The 22,988-nt window shown below is 40.2% G+C and overlaps 1 protein-coding gene across 1 annotated transcript in view; it reads left to right on the top strand.

The window, feature by feature from the left end:
- Window positions 1-22,988, top strand: part of Scfd2 (sec1 family domain containing 2) — a 336,750-nt gene that overhangs the window by 54,206 nt on the left and 259,556 nt on the right. Inside the window, exon 4 of the mRNA XM_057773027.1 lies at window positions 3,665-3,840. Coding sequence (XP_057629010.1) covers window positions 3,665-3,840 — 176 coding nt within the window. The remainder of the gene's footprint in view (window positions 1-3,664; window positions 3,841-22,988) is intronic.

Below are 22,988 nucleotides of genomic sequence, written 5' to 3'. Positions count from 1 at the left end.
ACAACTATATACAATAGGAACAGATACCAAGTATAAAATTACAAACAACATAAGCAATATTAAGCAAGGAACACATGACAAATGTTTTAATAAACATTCTATTTTAAGGAGTCTAAATCTTACATCGGAAATAAGCTTGGGTAAATCATGAGGAAGATAACTACGATTATCTAATCTTCGACCCCATCGAAGGCCGAGAAGGGAAATAATTTTACTTGAGCAGGCAGGAAGTGCAATCAAGCAGCTTCCAAAGTGAGCAATATATGACGGAGACAATTGGCTACCTGAGCAATCAACCCAAGTCTCATCTGCAAGATTACTGTCTAGCATAGTTGTAAACGATTTCCAATCAGTTGGTAGGGTTTTTACCAAAGTTTTTATTTGGAGTTCTGTCCAGAATGTCATGAGAAGGTGCACCATGTCAGCAGCTAGTACCTAAAAACCGGTCTTATAGTAATGTTACCAGTATCATGATGTCATCTCAAACAGGTGGAATTATTGCTGTAGGGGAGGACCAATGGAATAGAATCAAAGACCAGGATATCAATCTATACACCTACGAACACCTGATTTTTGACAAAGAAGCTAAAAATATCAAATGGAAAAAGAAGCCATATTCAACAAATGATGCTGGCATAACTGGATATCAACATGTAGAAGAACACAAATAGATCCATGTCTATCACCATGCAGAAAATTCAAGTCCAAATGGATCAAAGACTTCAACAGAAAACTAACCACACTGAACTTCATAGAAGAGAAAGTGGGAAGTATACATGAATGCACTGGTACAGGAGACCACTTCCTAAATATAACCCTAGTAGCACAGACTCTGAGAGAAACCATTAAATGGGACCTTCTGAAACTGAGAAGTTTCTGTAAAGCAAATGACATGATCAACAAGATAAAATGGCAGCCTACAGAGTGGGAAAAGATCTTCACCAACCCCACATTGGACAGAGGACTAATCTCCAAAATATACAAACAACTCAAGAAACTTGACATCAAAATAACAAATAATCAAATAAAAAAGGGGGTACACACCTAAACAAAGAATTCTCAACAGACGAATCTCAAATGGCTAAATGACACTGAAGGAAATGCTCAACATTCTTAGCCATCAGAGAAATGAAAATCAAAATAACCCTGAGATTCCATCTTACTCCTGTAAGAATGGTCAAGATCAGAAACATTGATGACAGCTTATGCTGGAGAGGATGTGGATAAAGGGAAACACTCATATATTGCTGATGGGAGTGCAAACTTGTAGAGCCGCTTTGGAAATCAGTATGGAGATTTCTGAGAAAATTAGGAAACAACCTTCCTCATGACCCAACAATACCACTTTTGGGTATATACCCAAAGGATGCTCAATCATACCACAAGGGCATGTGCTCAACTATGTTCATAGCAGCATTCATTAGTGTCATAGCCAGAAACTGGAAACAACCTAGGTGCCCCTCAACTGAAGAATGGACAAGGAAAATGTGGGCTATCTTGAAATTTTCAGGCAAATGGATGGATCTAGAAAAAGCCATATCAAATGAGGTAACCCAAGACAAATATAATATGTACTCACTCATAAACCAAAGAAAAACCAGCCTACAATTTACAATCCCATAGAACCTAGACAACAAAGAGGACCCTAAGAGAGACATACATGAATCTAAGCAGGAAGTAGAAAAAGACAAGATCTCCTTGGGAATGTGAGGGTCACGGGAGAGGATAGAAGGGGTAGCGGAGGAAAAGAGGGGAGTGGAGAAAAATATATAGCACAATAAAAAATAAAAAATGCAACACACAAAAAAGTCAGAGAAAGACATTTTAATGTTCATCAAGGATTAGAGTTGGAGAGGTGAAGTTGACTGCAAAGAGGGAGAGTGTGTTAGAATGATAGAAAAGTTCTACAGCTAGGTTGTGGGTAACCAACACAAATACTGTCTGTATTTATCACAACTTGTAGAACTCCATCCCAGAAAAGGATGGAGTTTAACTATATATAAACAATATTTTAGTAAACCTGATGAAGAGAACAAGGGAAGAAATAGATGGTGAAATTTTTCTTTTTCATTTAGTACATGTGTAAGTAAATTGGAAGGCTGCACTTTGAGAACGAGGAACAGGAAAGAGTAGTCCAGGAGGAGAATGAAAGCAAAATTCAATGATATATGATATGAAGATGTCATAAATGAAACCTGTTATTTGGTATACTAACTGGAGAGATACACAGAGATAGCTATAGATGAATGGATGGATGGATATCAAGATGAGTCTGTCCTCAGGAGGTATAGTCATTTCCTCTTCTTTTTCTTTTCTTTTTTCTTAAAGATTTACTTATTTATGCACAGTGGTGTTTTGCCTGAGTATATGTCTGTATGAGGGTGTTGAATCCTCTGGAACTGGAATTACAGACAGCTGTGAGCTGCCGTATGGGTGCTGGGAATTGAACCCATGTACTCTGGAAGAGCAACCATTGCCCTTAACCACCGAGCCATCTCTCCACCCCCTGTTCTTTTTTTTTTTTTTTAATACGTTTGCCATGATACATAGATAAGAAGGAACTAAAGTAGTCTTTGTAATCTTTTCACAAAAATTTGTTTTAAAAAGCAGATCTGATTTGGGCTTTTAAGTTTCTCATGGCTGGGTCTGTTTTGTGTGTCATAATCTTCAGCAACAGCTACTTATTAGGTGGTATCTGCTAGCTAACACTGTGGCAGACTTAGCTCCGAGCCCTTGGGTGAGGTTAATAGATGCTGTCTCATGTAGTCGCTGAGAATCAGAAGAGGGCATGTTTCTTTAAGTTCCTGCATGTGCTGCGTCAATGCAGGTGGGTTTTTATGACTAATTAAGGAAAAACTGTAAATATAACTTTTCAATAACAAGTTGAAATTCAGTTTCAGAAAACAGGTTATAAGCATGCCATTGGCGATGTCTACAGGAATGATCTCTTGACTTACAGTTGGGTTTGCCTCAGTGTCTTCTTTTTGTCTGATGAGGAGAATTTGGTGTATAGGAAGGATCCTTGTGTAAAGCATTGATGACTATTAGCTATGTAATGTAACAAACCAGAGAGTGGGAGATGAGTCCAACAAAGGACTCTGAAGGAGTGGATTGGTTCCCTGTGTGCATGTGATTACATGCACTTTGTACATTCACTTTCAGTTTACCCTCATTTGCCATACACTCTTGTGCCATGTAACAGGCAGCCTTGAACCTCCTGAATACAGTTATGAAGTGATACCAGTGATAAAGGTTTTAGCCATGATTGTAATGTGCTTTTTATACATGCACACAACTAAGAAACTTTCCATTTGCCTCTTAGATTCTTGTGTCATATACCATTCATAGATACTCTATGTTGAGATGAACAAATATTTGTGTGCCTTTGTTTGAAAACTTCAGGATATTAGGAAAGTATAACATGAGTTCTACTAGCAATATGACTTTTGCCAGTTGACTTAATTATTTTCTTTCTTGCAAAAGCTGCAAATATGATCAGTTTTGATGTTGTCCTTGTGTTGCTGGAAGAATCTTAATAGTTTCAGAATTATTGATCAGCTCTGGAATTGTCTGTGCATCTAAGACAGTGTTTTTTTCCCAGCCTCCTTGTCGTTATTTAGTAAAAGCGAAGACAGTGCTCTGATAAATTTGTATGTTCCTCCAGGGAGAGTCACACCAGGGCAGCTCATGTCCTATATTCAGCTCTTCAAGAACAACCTCAAAGCTCTTACAAATCATTGTGGGCTCCTACAGCTTGGGATGGCCACAGTTGAAACTCTGAAGCACCCACAGACTGCCAAGTGGGATAACTTTCTGGCATTTGAAAGGCTTCTTCTACAGGTATGTTCCTATGTGAACTTACTAATATGTTACTGATTGAAGTTTTGACTTCCAGGAAAACACTTTGACATCTGTTATTATCTGAGTAATCATATTGTTGACCTGTGCAAATTTGATTTGAATGAGAATGTTCCACCGAGGGTCAGATGTTAGAATATTTGGTCCCTGGTTGGTGGTGTTGCTTAGATAGGTTTAGGAGATGTGGCCTGGATAGGAGTGCACCACTGTGGACAGACCTTGAGGACTGAAAGTCGCATGCAATTCCCAGTTTGCTTTCTCCACTTCGTGCTTGTGGGTTAAGTTGTGAACTTTCAACTTGCTGCTCCAGCCACCATGGCTGCCTGCTGCCACTCTTCCCTATTGCAGTGGCGATGGATGCTTATTATTTAAGCCCAAATAAAGCCTTATGTAAGTTGCATTGGCCGTAGAGTTTTATCATGGCGATAGGAAAGTAACTGATGCATGTGCCCTGCACCCATCCTCGATGTACCACCCACTTAACACTCAACCGAAAGCTTCCACGTTATTATACAAATTAGCATTGTTACCTTTGACTTCTTGAGCATAGGAAAAATCTGACCATTTTGCTACCTTCTGAAAACCTCGTTTAGTTGTATGCACTCTGGATCTTTATACATCTTCATAGTCTTTATTAATTCTCACTACTTTTCCTGTGAGAACCTCCAGCCATTTAGATTTCCTTTGTCATTACCTAGTCTGTAATCTTTAAACATCATAGACCACATGCCTTAAAATAATGCTTGGTGGCATATGAAGGGAGGGAAAATTCTATTTGTAGTGTTTAGCAAGATATCTGTTTGTAGGGGAGGACTTTCCATGTTTTATGAAATACCTTCATAGGAAGCTTCTAAAAATGTGTAATTTTATATTATAGGGCATAAATTTAGGGCATTTACACATTATATGTATTTTTAAAGTATAGTACTATAAAAGATAAACTTAACATAATATAGTTTACATCTATTAACTTTCCATTCAGGTACAATATAATTTACCATTTTTCTCATAATTACCCTTTTAATTAAAGAAATAAAAGTAGAGATAAATGAAGCATCTTTGATAGATATTTTTCCCTAATCTGGTTCTTTTTTCCCCTCTAGAGTAGTCCTAGCTCTGTTTCTTGCTTTTTTATTTTCTCTAAATATTTATTTTTCTATATAAATAGTAGACTACAATTACCATGGGCTTTAATTTTTGCACAAGTTACATTATATTGTAAATATTATTTAACAATTGATTTTGTCTCTGAACTTCTTATTTTCAAGACACCCCAAAGTGATGTATATATTATGCTCATTTAAACCATACCATGAGTATAGCAGTGATATATATAGCCACAGTGCTGCTCAGTAGGGCTGCTTCCCTTAAGAGTGTGTGTGAGAGCGGGTGGATGAGTACCTAGTCCATGTCTTCAGAAACCCTTGGGAAAGAGTTCCTCTAGGGCGTCCACTTTGGAGAGGATTGTGAGGTTATGGACTGTTCACATTATTGATGTCACTAAGTATCATCACATTGCAGTAGGTGGTGTTTATGCAAAAGATGCCTGTTTGCTTCTCACTGTGGTGGCCAGAATTTTAGCATTATCCAAATTATTCTTATCTTATAGCAGTCTGTCACTACCTTCTGTATAAATTTACAATTGTAGGCAATAAGCCTGAGCAGCTTATATTTATTGGCTATTCATTTTTCCTCTTGTTTGAATTGGTGTTTTTTTTTAAAATCATTTTGCCCACTTTTTATATATTGAGTAACAAAGAATTTTTTTTTCTTTTTTGGATTTTTGAGACAGGGTTTCTCTGTGTAACCTTGGAACTCCCTCTGTAGACCAGGCTGGACTCAAACTTGCAGAGATCCACTTGCCTCTGCCTCCTGAGTACTGGGATTAAAGGTGTGTGCCATTACTACCCTGTGGTAGACATTAGGCTTTAAAAGTTATATAGTATAAATATTTCACCCAGTTCATAGCTTGTCTACTGACTTTAATTCCTGTTTACATAGTCTAGTTAATAAATATTACCCTATATAGCTTGTGTGTATTTTAATCCCTTTCTATCCTCAATTTCTAAACATGTTTTTTTTTTCCACTAAAAATTAACTTTTATTTTAACATTTGAATTTTGAATCCATCTAGAATTTATTTTTACACATGGTCTGGTTAGATCTAATTTTCTCTTTGTGTGTGTGTGTGTGTGTGCATGTATACACACACACACATATGTAACAGTGTCAGGCTTTTTCTTTTAGGTCACCAACCAGGTCCCAAATCATGACACAGAGACTTAATATTAGTTATGAATGTTCAGTCTAGCTTAAGCTCTTTTCTGGCTAGCTCCTTTAACTTAGCCTGTTTCTCTTTACTTTTTGCCTCAGGGCTTTTTACCTTTATTTCTGCATGTCCTATTCTGTGTTTGTTGGCCTGGACTATTCCTGCTCTTTCTCCTTGGTTCTCTCTTCCTCATTCTCTCTTGAGTCTAGATTTCTCCTCCTATTTATTCTCTCTGCCTGCCATCCCCTCCTGTCCTTACTCTTAGACCAATCAGGCGCCTGAAGCAGCAAGGTGAAACAGATGCAGCACATCTTTATGTAGTAGGGAGCTGCGGGCCTCTTCCCACAGCCCGGCTCATGGTTGCCTGGCTAGCTTATGCCCCAAAATAACGACACACAAACTCTATTATTTTAAACACTGCTTGGCCCATTTCTGTTCATGTATGTAGCACTCCAAGATGCGCTTACCAGGAAGATTCTAGCCTACGTCCATCCTGGGTCAGAGCTTCATCGCGTCTGCTCTGGAGAGGAGAGCATGGCGTCTGCTCCAGAGAGCAGAGCTGTCGAGTCTGAGCTCACTTCCTCTTCCTCCCAGCATTCTATTCTGTTTACTCCACCCACCTAAAGGCTGGCCAATCAAATGGGCCAAGGCAGTTTCTTTATTAGCCAATGACCTTCCTCCATCATCTTTACACAATTAGACACACATCCTTACATCATTAAACAAATGTAACACACCTTTACACCATTAAATATTTCACAGCATAAACATATGCAACACATCTTTGCCTAGTTAAAATATTTCACTACACATGACACACATTTTTTTTTTCAGTTTTTGTTTGCTGCTGGCCGAGAGGAATTGTTCAGCTTTGAATACTGATCTTATATCAGTGACATAGTTGCCTTATCTTGCTTTTTTTTTTTTTTCCTGCAATAACATTAATATATTTAGTGTCTCTGCTGTGTGGGAGTTATAGATCTGGGTGTTGAAGATACAGTATAGAACAGTGAGAAAGCTCTGTGTTCATGGAGCTTGTTCTCTCTGTGTTAAGAAAGATGTCTTTTTTTTTTTTTTGCTGTATTATTCTTTTCTTTTTTTTTTCTTTTTTTTTATTCTTTTTTAATTAAAATTTCCAACTGCTCCCCGTTTCCCATTTCCCTCCCCTCCTCCCACACATTGCCCCCTCCCCCCACTCCCCTCCCCCATCCCCACTCCTCTTCTCCTCCCCCCAGTCCATTCCCCCTCCCTCTCGATACTGAAGAGCAGTCCAAATTCCCTGCCCTACAGGAAGACCAAGGTCCTCCCACTTCCATCCAGGCCCAGGAAGGTGAGCATCAAAACAGGCTAAGCTCCCACAAAGCCAGTTCATGTATTAGGATCGAAACCTAGTGCCATTGTCCTTGGCTTCTCATCAGCCTTCATTGTCCGCCATGTTCAGAGAGTCCAGTTTCAACCCATGCTTATTCAGTCCCAGTCCAGCCTTGAAGAGCTCCCAATAGATCAGTTCCACTGTCACAGTGGGTGGGTGCACGCCTCGTGGTCCTGATTTCCTTGCTCATGTTCTCCCTCCTTCTGCTCCTCATTTGGACCTTAAGAGCTCAGACCGTTGCTCCAATTTGGGTCTCTGTCTCTCTCTCGATCTATCGCCAGTTGAAAGTTCCTGTGCCATTCTCCTTGGCCTCTCGTCAGCTCTCATTGTCCGCCACATTCCGAGAGTCCGGTTTTATCCCATGTTTTTTCAGTAGCAGTCCAGCTGACCTTGGTGAGCTCCCAATAGATCGGCCCCACTGTCTCAGTGGTTGGGTGCACCCCTCATGGTCCTGACTTCCTTGTTCATGTTCTCTCTCCTTCTGCTCCTCATTATAACCTTGGGAGCTCAGTCCGGTGCTCCAGTGTGGGTCTCTGGCTCTATCTCCATCCATCACTAGATGAAGGTTCTATGGCGATATGCAAGATATTCATCAGTATGATTATAGGATAGGTTCATTTCAGGTTCCCTATCCTCAGGTGCCCCAATGAACTAACTGGGGACATTGCCCTGGGCATCTGGTAGCCATTCCAAGTTCAAGTCTCTTGCCACCCCTTAGGTGGCTCCCTTACCTAAGGTATGAGTTTCCCTGCTCCCCTATCCAACCTTCCTTTATCCCCAATCACCCCGATTCCCCCAGTTCCCCTCATCCTCTCCTTCACACTTTTCTCTCCCCCTCACCCCTCATCCCCATCCCACCCCACCCCCAAGATTCCAATTTTTTGCCCATCAGTCATGTCTATTTCCCATAGCTGGGAGGATATCTATATGTTTTTCCTTGGGTTTACCCTCTTGTTTAGCTTCTTTAGGATCACAAATTATAGACTCAGTGGCCCCTATCCATGGCTAGAAACCAATTATGAGTGAGTACATCCCATGTTCTTCTATTTGGGTCTGGGTTACCTCACTAAGGATCGTATTTTCTATTTCCATCCATTTGCATGCAAAATTCGAGAAGTCATTGTTTTTTACCGCAGAGTAGTACTCTAATGTGTATATATTCCACACTTTCTTCATCCATTCTTCCATTGAAGGGCATCTAGGTTGCTTCCAGGTTCTGGCTATTACAAATAATGCTGCTATGAACATAGTTGGACAAATGCTTTTGTCATATGATAGGGCATCTCTTGGGTTTCTTTTTTTTTTTTTTTTTTTTTTTTGGTTTTTCGAGACAGGGTTTCTCTGTGGCTTTGGAGCCTGTCCTGGAACTAGCTCTGTAGACCAGGCTGGTCTCGAACTCACAGAGATCCACCTGCCTCTGCCTCCCGAGTGCTGGGTTTTCTTGGGTTTCTAAGCATAAGTAACAGCGAATGTGTGGTTGGAACAGTTGTTTTTTGTTTCTGATCCCACTTCCATCTGTGTTGCTGCCAGCTCCCAGGACTGCCCTCTCTCCACCTCGTTCTCTTCCTAGTCAAGGCGGTGGCCAAGTCCACACAGATGTTCCTTTAGGTCTAGAAACCCCTGGTGACACTTTCCCAGTAAGTGCTTGCCTTTCTTTGCTGGAGCTCAGACATCTGTCGCTGTTCTGGCCTTGTTTCTAACTGGTACATGGCATTCTCCTCTCGCTCCAACTCTAGCTCCCATTGCAAGCTCCACTGCTCTTCCAAGATGAAACTTCTGGTACTCCATGCCAGACCTCTGCCATTGCCTCCATATCCTCATCTACTCAGGATCTAATGCTCTGTTCAGGGATGTTGTGGCTCCCAGCCTCTTGTCAGATCCCTTTTCATCATAGTCACCCTTGAGTGTCTGTATCCGCCTCCCTTTCTTCCTCAGACCCTCCCTCTACTCCTCTTCATTACCATGTTTATGCACATCAACCCTTCCTCTGCTTGCTGTGGTTCCAGTACCCAGCACTGGGATGTTCCTGTTTCCGTCGTCCACACGGATGTCCCTTCATCCCCATGGTAGGCCTAACTACCCCTTGTGCTTAGATGACCTCCTTAACAGGCTGGGCTCCAACAGCCTGTGCTGGGCTAGTGCCGCCTCTCCCGGGGCTCATCATCTTCACCTGGTAACTAGCTCTAGGTCACTGGGGCAGCCTGTCTTGTGATCCGTGCTATGCCATGGGCGCAGACTCTGCTCCTGTATACCAGTCATGTCTGCTGGATTAGCCTAGGCTTCAGAATGAATAGAAGTATCTCAAAACAAGATTCGATAGAGATTTTATCCTCAGGATAATAATAATCTGTCAACGTACTACAGGTTCCCGAGGAAACTTGAAAGTGTGGGTTCTGTGTCTTCTCATTCGTAATGAACTATTTGAGTCCTTCATTGCGTATTAAACTATTAGATGGCTGGTGACATCAGTGTGTTCCTTCAACAATTGGAAAATGAGCAAAAAGACAAAAGAATAAAACACTGAACTTGTCAAAATTCTGCTACGGTTCTAGTTGCATATCGCTCTTGCTGGTGCCGTGTGCTCAAGGTTTTAGCCTAGGCGGACCTGTAAATGAACCATTATAATTGCTTTTTGTTTATGAACATTCTTATTTTATATAGCTCACACTCATCCATTCATGGAACAAGTAAAAATATATGCTCAGTGTCCTTTTATAGATTTTGAATAGAAAGTAGAGCATTTGAGTTTATTTTGAGCACAGGGGCAACATTTATCTTTTCCCAAAAGTTTGAGAAGTCTCAGTCAGGGTTGAGAGTTGCTTACTTGGTTGGAGACTCATTTCCACCACTGCCCACCAGGCTTCCGTCACTGCAACCTTCAGCTTTGACTTAATGGCCTAAGTCACCCAAGAGACAACCCTGGGGAAGAAAAGGATTTTCTTGGAAAAGTGGCACTTGGCACACTCTCTCCCCACTGATTGGTTTCAGAGCTGCTGTGAACACCTCCCTCAGGCTCTGGAATACAAATCTACTGAATCAGGCTTTTAATTAAGAAAGACAATTATATGTATTCAAAAACAAACTCTCTGGGGGAAGATCTCATATTTACCAGCAGTAATTATATTTCAAAAAATTGGAGCTAAAAGGTCTTCATAACTCTTTCTTTCCTTCTTACCCCCATGGCCCACAGCAGTGTTTTGTATATTAAGCATATGTGTAGTAATTACCAATTAATTCTGTTTACACACAGAACAGGTGAACCCCGACACTCAGAGACTTCGATGCTAGTCATGGGTTTGATCACAAAGCAACTTCCTTTTCGTAACAAGTTATATTATTTTCAATTCTTTTTCATTTTGTAACTGGAGCACTGATTTTTAAAAAATTTACTTTATTACTTTATATTCTATGTGTGGGTTTTTTGCCTTCATATTTGTGCTCATGGAATCGAGAAGAGAGTATTGGGTCCCCAAGTTACACATGGTTTGTTGGTGTTGGGAATCGAGCCCCGGTCATGTGAAGGAGCAGCCCGTGCTCTTAACTGCTGAGCCACCTCTCTAGCACCCACACTGATTTTTTTTTAATGTGTTAAAAATGTGCATATGCATAGAATAAATGTTGTTTTGCCTTATGTGTACATTGTATAGTGTTCAACTCAGACTACATGTAGCTCTGACATTATTTTTCATGATAAAAACCTTGCAGGTCCTTCGACAGGTCCCCTGAAATGTGTGATCTGGTCTGCCGCTGCTGTTATGTAGAGCCGCGTGCTGAACAGCAGCAGCACACTAGGACTATAGGGCTCTTAAATCAAAATCTAGATTTACTTAACTTAGCATTAAGGACGTGGAAATTTCCATTTTTATAGTATACCTAGAAAGTTTAGATGAGAAAGTAAAACCAGAATACAAATGCAGTATCTTCTTCGCGTTGTTTTAAGGCTGAATGAGAGTGTGTGTACTCAGTTCAGTGCTGGGCACATAGCAAGTGCTCAACAAGTGGGAATAATTATCATTTGTTCTTTCAGATGAGCAAAATGTTTAAAATATCAATCTATTTTATGCAAGTAATAACTTTAATACATTCTCCTCTGCACTTTATTTTCCTATATTAAAATTTATTGAACAAAAATGAGTGCCACTTAGAAAAAAGTTGTATTTTAAAAGTTACTGTTTGATAATGCTCAGCACTACTTTCCTTTATATCTGTAGTATCTAGCTGATGTTTTTATGCTAATTGTCACCGGAAAAAGCTTTTATTAGGTGTAATGTAATTTATGGTGGTTATAAAATGCTAGCAAGCTATGGAGTAGAGGAAGCAGCTGTGTTTATACTTCTTATAGCACACGTTTTGTAAATATATATGTATTATCCTTCTTTTGCTGTTGCTGATCCAACTTGGAAAATCAGTTTTAAATGAAAAACTAAATGAATTATAAGTCAATTCAAGTTTTTACAGGTATAATATTGCTGTAGTTTAAATTTTATCTGTCTTTGCATCAATTAGCATGTTTTTTTTAAGTTTCTTTTTTTTTTTTTGCTTTTTCAAGACAGGGTTTTTTAAAGTTTCTAAAGTACTTTTTAAAGGGTAAGATGTGTTTCTTTAGTCTATTAAATTTAGATTAGATTACTCTTTTCCAAAACAAACTACATTTAGTAAACTAAATAGTAGTGTGCGTGCTAGTCCTGTAACATTGGTGGCTGTACCTTCTGAATTCCCTGTTGCTCGTATTAGCTTTCAAACCACAAGGCTTGGCTCAGAAATATAATGGTCATTATTGCACTGTTCCTGATTGGCCATCGCCTTGGGAGGTCCTGTTTTATTATGCCTGTTTTCAGCCATTTATAATAATTAAGATTGAATTTTTCTGGGAAGGCAGTTGACCAGTCTGCTTTTCTTTGGCCAGAATAGCGGAGTCACTGTGTCCCACAGATCTGTTGCCATTTTCAAACCGAGATGATAACATTTGAGTAAAGACTGAACAAAGTAGAAAACAATGACCCCTTAACTTGGGCCTGGGTGCTGTTCCAGAGAAGTAAGGAATTACGATATGATTTTTTTTCCTGAGGACAATTGTATAGTATGCTTTTCACAAAAATACACAGAAAAATAATCCCAAAGTTGGAGAGATGACTTAGCAGGTAAAAGCATCTGGCTGTTCTTCTGGGGGACCCAGGTTCGAGTCCCAGTGCCCACGTGATTGTTCACAGCACTCTCCAGTCTTAGGGGTTCTGATGCTCTCTTCTGGCCCCCACAGGCATTGTATGCATGTGGTGTTCAGACATACATGCTGGCAGAACACCCATACACATAAAAATAGTACATAGATAAATTTTTTTTTTTTAAAAAGAAAATATTCCTAGAGAGAAGCAGCAAAGACCCCATCCTCAAAGGGTATTCTTAGCACACTCATGGCCTTTCTCATCATCCACGTGGTCTCCTAGTAACAGTGGTGTTTCACCTCATTAGTAATCTGGGTAACCCACTGGGTTTAGCCCTACCTGTTTTCCTCTTGGAAGGGCCCTGCCCCCAAGGGTACAGCAGTGCTTTGTGCTCCTCTCTAAGATTAGGATCTGCTGTCATGGGTGCTGTTGGCTTTCTTCTCCTCTCTTCTTTGGAGCCAGCTGTCTGTGTTCAGCTGCTGTCCTGCCCTGTGTTTTCATAGTACTGCACTAGGCTTCCAGCTTTGACCTTCTGCCACCAAGGCTGCTCCTCAACTGTGTATTCATACAGTATACACATGTGTCTTCATGCTACATGAAATTTGCTTATCCAGATTGATGGTATTAAGATGTTTTCAAAATCCTGATGAGTTAGGAATTGAAGAGGTCTAGATATCGTAGCATTTGGGCTCCTCGGGTGCTCATATGATGACATTCTTGATGATTAACATAACCTCTGACGAACATCTGGTTTGGTGAAGGACACTCTCGCTTTTAAGTAGGCGAATTAATAAGCTTTAAAATTTACCAATTTGAAATTTTTTTTCTCCATCACTTCCTCATCTCTCCATAGAAGCCCTTGACTTCTCATCTTTTGCCAAGAGATGTGACACTTCCAAATCAGAGAAGGAAAAACCAACCTAAAAAGTTGTTCCCAAAAGAATTGTTTCATTCCATGTAATAACCATTTCTTGAGTAAATGCAGTCTGCAGACAGGGAAGCTGTGAAAGCAGAAACCCCTGTGGCCTCTTGACTATGCCTGCTCTTCCCTCTGCAGCAGGCATTAGATGTCAGGGTTAGCAGCACTGTGGTGGGATCTGTAGGGACACTCTGTGTCTCAGTGCTGTGTCAGTAGTCCCCTAATAAAAACAAGTCCTAGATTCCAGTCAACCCATTTTTAAATGAACTTCATGAACTGTTTTGAATTAATCATGTACTTGAGAATGAATAAGTTATGAGTTTGACCTTGATCTCATTGCTAGTGCATATGGAAGCTAAATTGCAAGCCAGCCTGTCCAATGCTGAAACCCTTTCTAGCTATATATTCCTGGAGCATTTGTACTGGGTAGGTATAGAATGACTATTGGTCCCTTTTTATTGTATGCTTCTACATATTTATTCTCAAGAATGAAGATAAGAAGTTGTCAGAATGTGATAGTCTTTGTAATCTGTTAATTAAATGATTAGTTTATATAAGTCAGTAATTTTTCCTACTAATATTAGGATCACTAAAGTCCAACATTTCCAACTAGTTTTTCTTTGATACTTGGTGTATTTTGTGTGTGTGTGTGTGGGGGGGGGGTGGATATGTGCATGTGGAGGCCAAATGTCAATCTTGAGTGTTTTCCTCTATTAACTCCATCTTACTTTTGGGAACACCATCTCTCACTGAATCTGAGCTCAGCATTGTGCTAGGCTTGCTGGTGTGAGAGCCTGTTGGGATGAACCTGTCTCTGTCTCTCAGGTCTCGGGTGTGTGTTACAGACCTCCACTACACCTGGCTTTCCCATGGGCTCTGGGATCTGAATCCAGTCCTTGTGCTTGTCTGGCAAACCCTTTACCCATGGAGACATCTCTTTAACCTCCCTCACTTATGCTTCTACCTTAGGTTTTATTCCTTAGCCAGCCTTGGATTGGACCTCATGAGACGTAACACATTGGCCATAAAGATATTAACCATCTCATTTTCAGCTGTTTTTACAGAATATTTTATTTTAATGCTCCTCTTTCCCAGCATATCAACTCATTAAGGCATTATAATTTTGAATAATGAGGGAAGAGGGGGGAGACATAAAAAATCTGAAATAAGAAACAATGTCCATGAACTTCTTGTTCTTTTGCTGAGTGTGGAGGTATTGCTAAGTTAGGAGCAGGCAAATCTGTGCCAAGCGCCTGATTAGAAAGGGACTCAGAATGTAGGTCATGTAAACTATTGCTCTTAAACTGGGCTTGTCTCTGATGATATCATGTGTTATTCCAGCTGGGAGCCAGAGCTAGTAATCAGGCAAAGGTAATTTAAGACTGACAGTTTTGTTTCTAGTGTGTTGTGGGTCAACCAAAAATGTTGATGTACAGACTTTGCTAGTAGTTGAAGGTGCATACATGTAGGTGGGTCTTCATTTAGTGAAAAAGAGTAGCATAGCCTTTCTATTTTGCTTGACCAAAAGAGAAAATAACTATGTGTGTTCCCCTACACTGAACCTTCTGTTCTCAGCCTTTACTCCTGGCGCCACGCTGGCAACACCAGTGACGGATAAGATTATTATTTTCTTTTTCCTTGTTAAACATCTATAGGTTTTTAGGAGCTCGATGAGTCTAATTCAATGCCTTGCACATGCTAACCAAGGACTTTACCACTGAGCCACACTCTCAGCTAAATGTCTAAGAATGAAAGGAAATAACACTGTATAATGGTGTTTCTTTTGACATTATTTTCCCTTGGAGAAAATGCCTTGCTTATGTCCATGTATAGAACGTCTTAGATATAATCTAAAGGCATGGTTTTATTTTTAAATATTGCTTATTCTTTGACCGTTCCATATATGTGTACACTCTATTGATCATATCATCCATGTTATTATCATCCTCTAATTGCTGCCAGTGCCTCTTTCCCCATCTCCCTTTAAGAGTCATGTATTTTTGTGTTGTTGTTAATAACCCTCTGAGTTTAATTTCTGCTGCCCATATACACATGGATGTGTGATGATCCACTGGGGCATGAGCAACCTACCAGCAGCCACATCCTCAAAGGATAACTCTCCCTCCCTCAGCAGTCATCAGCTGTCGGTACCTCCTCTGGTCGGGGCTGAGCTTCAGGGACTTCTCCCAATCTGTGCTTGAATTTTGACTGCTTTGATCTGGTGCAAGTTACCGTAGCTGCTGTGAGCCGATGAAAACAACAGTGATGTCATGCGCAGACGTCAGCACTGCCCTGCACTCTGTCTGATTCAACTCTTAACATTGTTCCTAAGCCTTCTTCCATGAAGTTCCTTGAGCCCTGGATGGTGGAAGGCTGTATGGATGACCATCCACAGCTAAGCACTCAGAGTTATTTATACTTAGTACTTTGATCAGATGAGTCCCCACAATAACCACTACAAAAGAAACCTTATTGACCAAAGTTGAGAGAAGCAAAAAAAAAAAAAAAAAAAAAAAAAGTGTTGAGTATAAATATAAGTATTTAGGATGCAGTCTGAATGACCATTTCACAAAACAACAGTAGGCTGTTCCCTATGGCTTATGGTCTCCCTAGTCATTGGTTTTTTGTGAGGTTTGTTGTTTTGAAATATTAAATTGTGTTGCATTCATTTATGCTGTGGAATATTTGTTTAACTATGTAAAGATGTGTTACATTTGTTTGATCAAATAAAATTAACCTGAGGTTAGGAGGTTGAGATAGCAACTAGCTGGCAGGAAGTGGTAGGGAGGAACCATGTGTAGCTAGGGTTCTTAAGTGGGGACTGAACAGAAGGACACCATGATTTTCAGGAGATGCAAGCTGGGAGAGAAGGTTATCTACTTGATATTCAGCCTCTCTGAGTGAGCAGATTTTCGTTGCGACCTTTGAATCCAGAGTTCTATAGAGGAATAGAGCTCTAACTAAAGTTTCCTTTAATGGCTGTGATAGAGCCGGTGCCTGAGGGAAGAGAATTTCTACCAAGCTACATCAGTGTTGCCGAACTGTTACTGGGTGCAATTGCTGATTAGGACAGCAGTTGTTTAAGAGGCAGCTACTGAATTTAATGAAAAACAACAGTTTGGAGTACGAGACAAATCGATTCTGTGGAACAGTCTCATATCTAATCAGAAGCAGTTGGTTACTCCACAACTGCTGTGCCACTATTGTATCATGGGCACATAAGGGCATTAATATCTTTTCTCTTCCAACAGTGCATAATACATTCTAACATTAAGAAAACTATCCAGTAGGGAGAAAGATTCCTAGTTAATTTGTGACTGATTTCTTGGTCTTGCATCCAAAGTAAGTTGTGTCTTTAGCAATAGGGTCTTATCATCCAGTTATGGTGGGCAACCAAGAACAATGACAATAGCTTGTGTTGCTTTGACTGCTTCTGAGGCCTCATAGGGAGATATCCTGCACTTAGCACTAAGATTTACATTTAATTCCTTAGGGGAGGAGCATTGTTTACTTAGAGAACATCTACTCAAACTCCCCTTTCCCAAAAATTAGATATAGAACTAATGTATAACTCATAGTGTGTGCGCACACACACACACACACTCACATACACGCATGTATATCTTAACAATTTGTTTTCGTTAACTCACCTTCCCAGTTGCTGTATCCCCACTTAAACATTTAACATCTCCTTTCATATTCTCTTTTCCCTCTTGCAGTTTTCTTGGGTTGGAGGATCATAGGCTTCCATGTAGCCTTGTCATGCAGCCTTTGTTTTGGTTTCACATTGACCAGTACCTCATTTCCCCCTTCCACACCTCATCTGTGCTTGAATTTTCTGCCCCTAGTCTTCCCTCTCTCTAGTTTGTCTCACCTGCATTTTGTTATTCCTGTCCCCTTAAGGTCTCCACCCCCAGTGGCTCATTTCTGTACTCCAGGATAAACACACAAAAGATTCAAAGTTATGATCCATGTATGAAAGAAAACATGTGTTATTGGTTTTTCTGGGCCTGGGTGACCTCACTCAGTATAATTTTGTTCAGATCCATCCATTCACCTGAAATTTTCATTTTTCTTTACAGCTGAGTAATATTCCATTGTGTATATGTACCCCATATTCATCAGTTAATGAACATCTTCATTGATTATATTTCCTATTTATTATGACCTTAGCCACAGTGAACATGTAAAATATAAAGTGTTTTGTGGTTTGAAAGAAAATGGCCACCAAAGAGAATGGCACTCTTAGGAGTGTGGCCTTGTCGGAGGAAGTGTGTCACTGTGGAGGCAGACTTTGAGGTCTCATGTATGCTCAAGCTACACCCAGTGAAACAGACCACTTCCTGTTGCCTGCACAAGATGTAGAACTCTTAGCTATCATTCCAGCACCATGTCTGCCTGCACACCACCATGACCTACCATGTCGATAATGGGCTGAACATCTATAAGCAATAACTATAACAACTGTAAACTACCCAATTAAATGTTTTCTTTTATAAGAGTTGTCATGGCAATGGCATCTCTTCACAGCAATAGAACACTGAATAAGACAAAGTGTTTGGATGTATGCTCAGGAACGAAACTGCTGGATCATATAGTTGTACTGCTTCTACTTTTGAGAACCTCTAAACTGATTTCCAAAGTGGCTACAGTAGTTTACACTCCCACCAACTGTGTTTAAGGGTTCACCTTTTCCCACATCCATGCAACTACTTGTTGTCTTTGTGTTCCTAATCTTGGCCATTCTGACTACATAGATGGGATCGTAAAGTAGTTTTAATCTGCATTTCCCTATTATCTAAGTGTGCTGAACACATCTTAAAGTATTTGTTGGCTATTTTTACTTCTTGTCTTGAGAACTTTTCTTTCAGTCCCATAGCCCATTTTTAATTGGTTTGTTTGTTTTCTTGATGATCAGGTTATATGTTCTTTGTGCATTCTAGATACTAATCTCCTGTCTAATGGACAGCTGGTAAAGATTCTTTCCCATTTTGTAGGCAGCCTCTTCATTCTGTTGACAGTTTCCCTTGCTGGGCAAATGCTTTGAAATTCATGAGATCCTAATGAATTGCTGGTTTTACTTGTGTTTTTGGAATCCTATTCAAAAGTCCGTACTTATGCTTTTAGTTGAAACATGCTCCCTACTTTATCCTCTAGTAGTTTGAGACTATTTGACTTACATTGAGTTCATTGAACCATTTGCAGTTGAGTTTTGTGCATGAAGAATGATAAATGTCCAGTTTCATTATTCTGCATGTTGAATATCTAGAATACGCTGCCTTACTGGTTCTGAGAGAGCTGGAGTTAGCTTAAAGTTGGTGAGGATCTGAAACTAGACAGCCTGATTGGGTATCTATGTGTATTCCTCCTCTGTTTTCTCCTTTTTCCTATCCTCAAAGAGCTGGAATTACAGGTGGGCTGCCCCACTTGCCCAGCATTTCCATGGGTTCTAGAGATCCAAACTCCAGTCTTCTTGCTTGCGTGCTGAGCACTTTAGCTGCTGTGTCCTGTGCCGGCCCTTTTGTTTTAAGTCACCAACGAGCTCCCAAATCATTTCTCGGAGACTTCTTATTAGTTATGAATGCTCAGCCTAGCTTAGGCTCATTTCTGACTAGCTTTTTTCCCCCTTTAAATTAGCCTGTTTCTCTTCATCTATGATTTGCCTCAAGGATTTTAACCTTTTCTTTTTATATATCTTACTTTTCTGCTGTCTCTATGTCTGTCTGTCAGGTGGCTGCCTGACTTCTGGCCCTGGTTGTCTCCTTCATTTTCTCCTGTCTTCTTCTCTCTCATTCCTAGATTTCTCCTACTACTTATCTCTTTGCCCCCAGCCATGCCTATCCTTTCTCTGCCTAGCTATTGGCTGTTCAGCTCTTTGTTAGACAGATCAGTTACCTTAGGCAGGCAAGGTAAAACAAATGCAACTCATCTTTACATAATTAAGCACACATCCTTGCATTGTTAAACAAATGCAGAATAAACAAATGTAATACACCTTTATATGGTTAAAGTAATATTCCACCCCATAAACAAATGTATCACATCTTTGCCCAGTTAAAATGATATTCCACAGCAGAGCCCTCTCTCCAACTCTATTTTTATACATTTTAAGTGTAGTTATATTTTGGGCCCATAATTATGAATGAGATTTTCTTAAGGAGTTAATGTGGTATTCAGCATAGAGCCCCAGATATGTTAGCTGTCATCAGTATTATATTAGAATAGGAATATGTTGGTGAATTCAGTACTAGGGAAGCAGCTCAAGGGTAGAACACTGAACTAGCATATACAGGACCCTGGGCTTGATTTCCAGCTTACGAAATGTATTGATGGATTTATATGCAGCAGTTCATCTTAAAACACATACTTTGGGGACTGAAGAGATGGCTCAGCTGGTAAAGTGCTTGCTCTGGGCATGAGGATTTGAGTCTGACCCTCAGAACCCACATAAAAAGGCCAGACATGGTGGGGTAGGCTTGTGATTCCAGTGCTGGGGATTAGAGACAGCTCATTGGCCAACCCTCCTGCCACTAGATACACAGACATGAGCATACACACACACATGTGCGTATACATACAAATATACAAAGACATAATTTTTAAAGATTTATTTTTACTTTTGTATCTGTGTATCCATGTGCATGTATGCTGTATCTGTACCTATGGAGGTCACAAGAGGGTATTAGATCTCCTCGATCTGGAGTTAAAGATACCCTAGAGCTGGAGTTAAAGACAGCTGTGAGTCACCTGATGTGGATGCTGGGAACTGAATTTAGGTCTCCTGGAAGAGCATCAAGCACTCTCAACAACTGAGCCATCCAACCCATAAAGACATACTTTTGACAGTGCTATCCAAAAGATTTTCTCACAAGCAATTGACATTTAAACTGTGTTTTGAAGGAAGGATACTCAACAGGTAGAAAGGGTGAGAGATTGGTGAGGCAGTTCTAATAGGTGAAATATCATTTTATTGGAATGGGCCGGATATTGGGTACATATTTGGAGAAAGGGATGATACTCAGGGAGGAAGGACAATGTTCAAAGGATGACACGGACACAGAGTGCACAGGCTTTGGTGGCTAATTTGCTGTAACAGTTAAGAGCTAAGGCGAGCAGCTTCATTGGCCCAGCTAAAGCAATCTCAAGTCATTTTCCTTTCTTTAAGTGCCCACATGAACATTGTTTTAATTCAGACCAAGTAATGAACTACATGTGGGTACATTTCTTCTTGCAGTAAAAGTTTCAAAAATGAAGGATTTTTTTCTTTAAAAATGAAAGATTTGTAGAAAACAACTGACCAAGTCATATTTCTGGTTTTAAATAGTGATTTATGTATTTTTTCGCAAGACAGTCAGTCAACAGCATCAAACATTTGTCAGTCATCTCAGTTCCTCCTGCCTGCTGTTCTTATTAACTCCGTTCTTATTGTTCCAGGGCTCTTGTGTGCTTGTGCCACATGGGCCTCACATCTGGTGACCAGTCCGTGTTCTTCTCGGGGGTGGGGACCCAGTACTCCCTTTGAGGAACAGCACAGATACAGCTCTGGAGAATTCAGTGCTGCCCTTGTCTGCAAATATCGGGCCCCACATTAAATGCATAGCACTGAAGTTATATTCCTCTTCCGAGCTCTTGGTAACTAAACAAGACACAGTACAAATTAGGGCTTTAAACTATTGGGTACCAGTTTTCTCCCAGTACATTACTTTCGATATCTCTTTGATGTCTTGACATATCTCTGAAATCATGATTAAATATGGTTACCAGAGCTAGTTCTGACCTGCACTGGGAAAGTCATTTGGAATCAATACTAAAAGGGAAATGCTTCTTGGAATAGGTCTTTTAGCTTTAATGAGTTTAAGTGGTATTGAAGTTTCAAGTCTTTTTTCCTCACTTCCTCCAGAGTTGTCATTAGAAAAGTTATCATGATCTGTTATTAAACTAAATCTGCACTTCAAATAAAACAGTAAGTCCAAGATATTATTAGCAAATGTTTGTCACTCAATGTTTTTCAGATTTATCTTAGACATTCATGGTCCCATTTTTTAAAATGACCAGCTTTTTGGCAGGCACGCTTAGCAGTCTGTTTGCAGTCATTTGAAAAAAATGTCTTCAGTCATAGCCTTGAAGAGTGTCAGAACATATACATGTTCTCGGCAGGTGCCGAATATTGTCTTGGCAGTTTTAATACAATTATGTGTTTCACCACTGAGATTCTTATTCTTAACCCCAGTCGTCGTTGCTTCTCTCACTGTTTTAAAACACAATTACGAACTGTGTTAGGTTCGTAACAGAGAGGGACTAAAGGGAAAGACACAATCCAGATGATAAGGTTGTGTTGGAACATATTTCCCAAATGTTCCATGGTGTGAAAATCTGCTTTAGTAATGAGCTTGATCGGAAAACAACATGGCCAGGGAACTCACTGATACTGGAATTTGACTCCTTCAAAGTAATGTCTGGTACACCAGGAACAGAGGATGCAGCGTGCACAATCACTTCCACCTGTTGCTAAGTTGTTTTCTTTGTTGTTCCTGTGATGCCTCTTCTGGGAGCCTTCCCAGTGTGTGGTAGCATCCAAGGCCTGTAGGTATCCCTAGGCTTCTTGCTTCTCATCTTCTCCTCACCATCTACCAGCAAAACCAGTCTATTCTTCGTCCCATTGGCCTCCTGGAAATACATTTAACCATAACCAGTTCTTCTCTCCTAGTACAACACGTCTTGATTTGAAATGTGTATTGTTAGTGGCTTGGGGAGAGAGAGCAATCACTGCAATAACATCAGAATCTTAAGCCTGGAGAGTAGTCATTGGATGCGGTTCCTGTCACAACTCACTTTTGGAGGGGTTAGAGGTGAGGAGACATTGCCACTTAAGATTACAGTAGCATTGCTGTGACTGGATTATTAGCAAATTCTTTTAATAGATAAGATTTGTTTTGAAGGACTGGGGATATGGGTGCATTGGTATAGTTTCTACTTTGTAAGTATGAAGACCCAAGTTGGGAACCAGTGCCCAGTAAAAGCTCTGTAGCTTCAGCACAGGGTGGGGAGAGAAAGACAGAGCCCTGAGCCCATTAGTTAGTCAGCCCAGTCAGCTGCTGAGCGCCAGGCTCAGTAGACAAGGACTCGGCAAACAAGAATTGAAGGGCGTGTGTGTGTGTGTGTGTGTTTGACTTTGCTGCCAAGTTATCAGGAGAAGAAGAATCCCTCTCAGAAAATAAATATGCTTTACTGAAAAGCAATTAATTCCAGATTTAAATTACATTACAGGGTATAAGAAATGCTTTATCTGTCCTTTCAATAAAGTGAAACAAAGTTTCCTGTGAAGAATGTGGTAGAAATTCATTGCAGTGGTAAAGGTGTTTATTTCAATGACAGAAACATCTAGCATTATTAACATACTGGCTAAAA

Source organism: Chionomys nivalis, chromosome 6 (genome assembly GCF_950005125.1).
Source record: "Chionomys nivalis chromosome 6, mChiNiv1.1, whole genome shotgun sequence".
Taxonomy (NCBI): domain Eukaryota; kingdom Metazoa; phylum Chordata; class Mammalia; order Rodentia; family Cricetidae; genus Chionomys; species Chionomys nivalis.
This window is presented reverse-complemented; position numbering and strand designations above follow the sequence as displayed.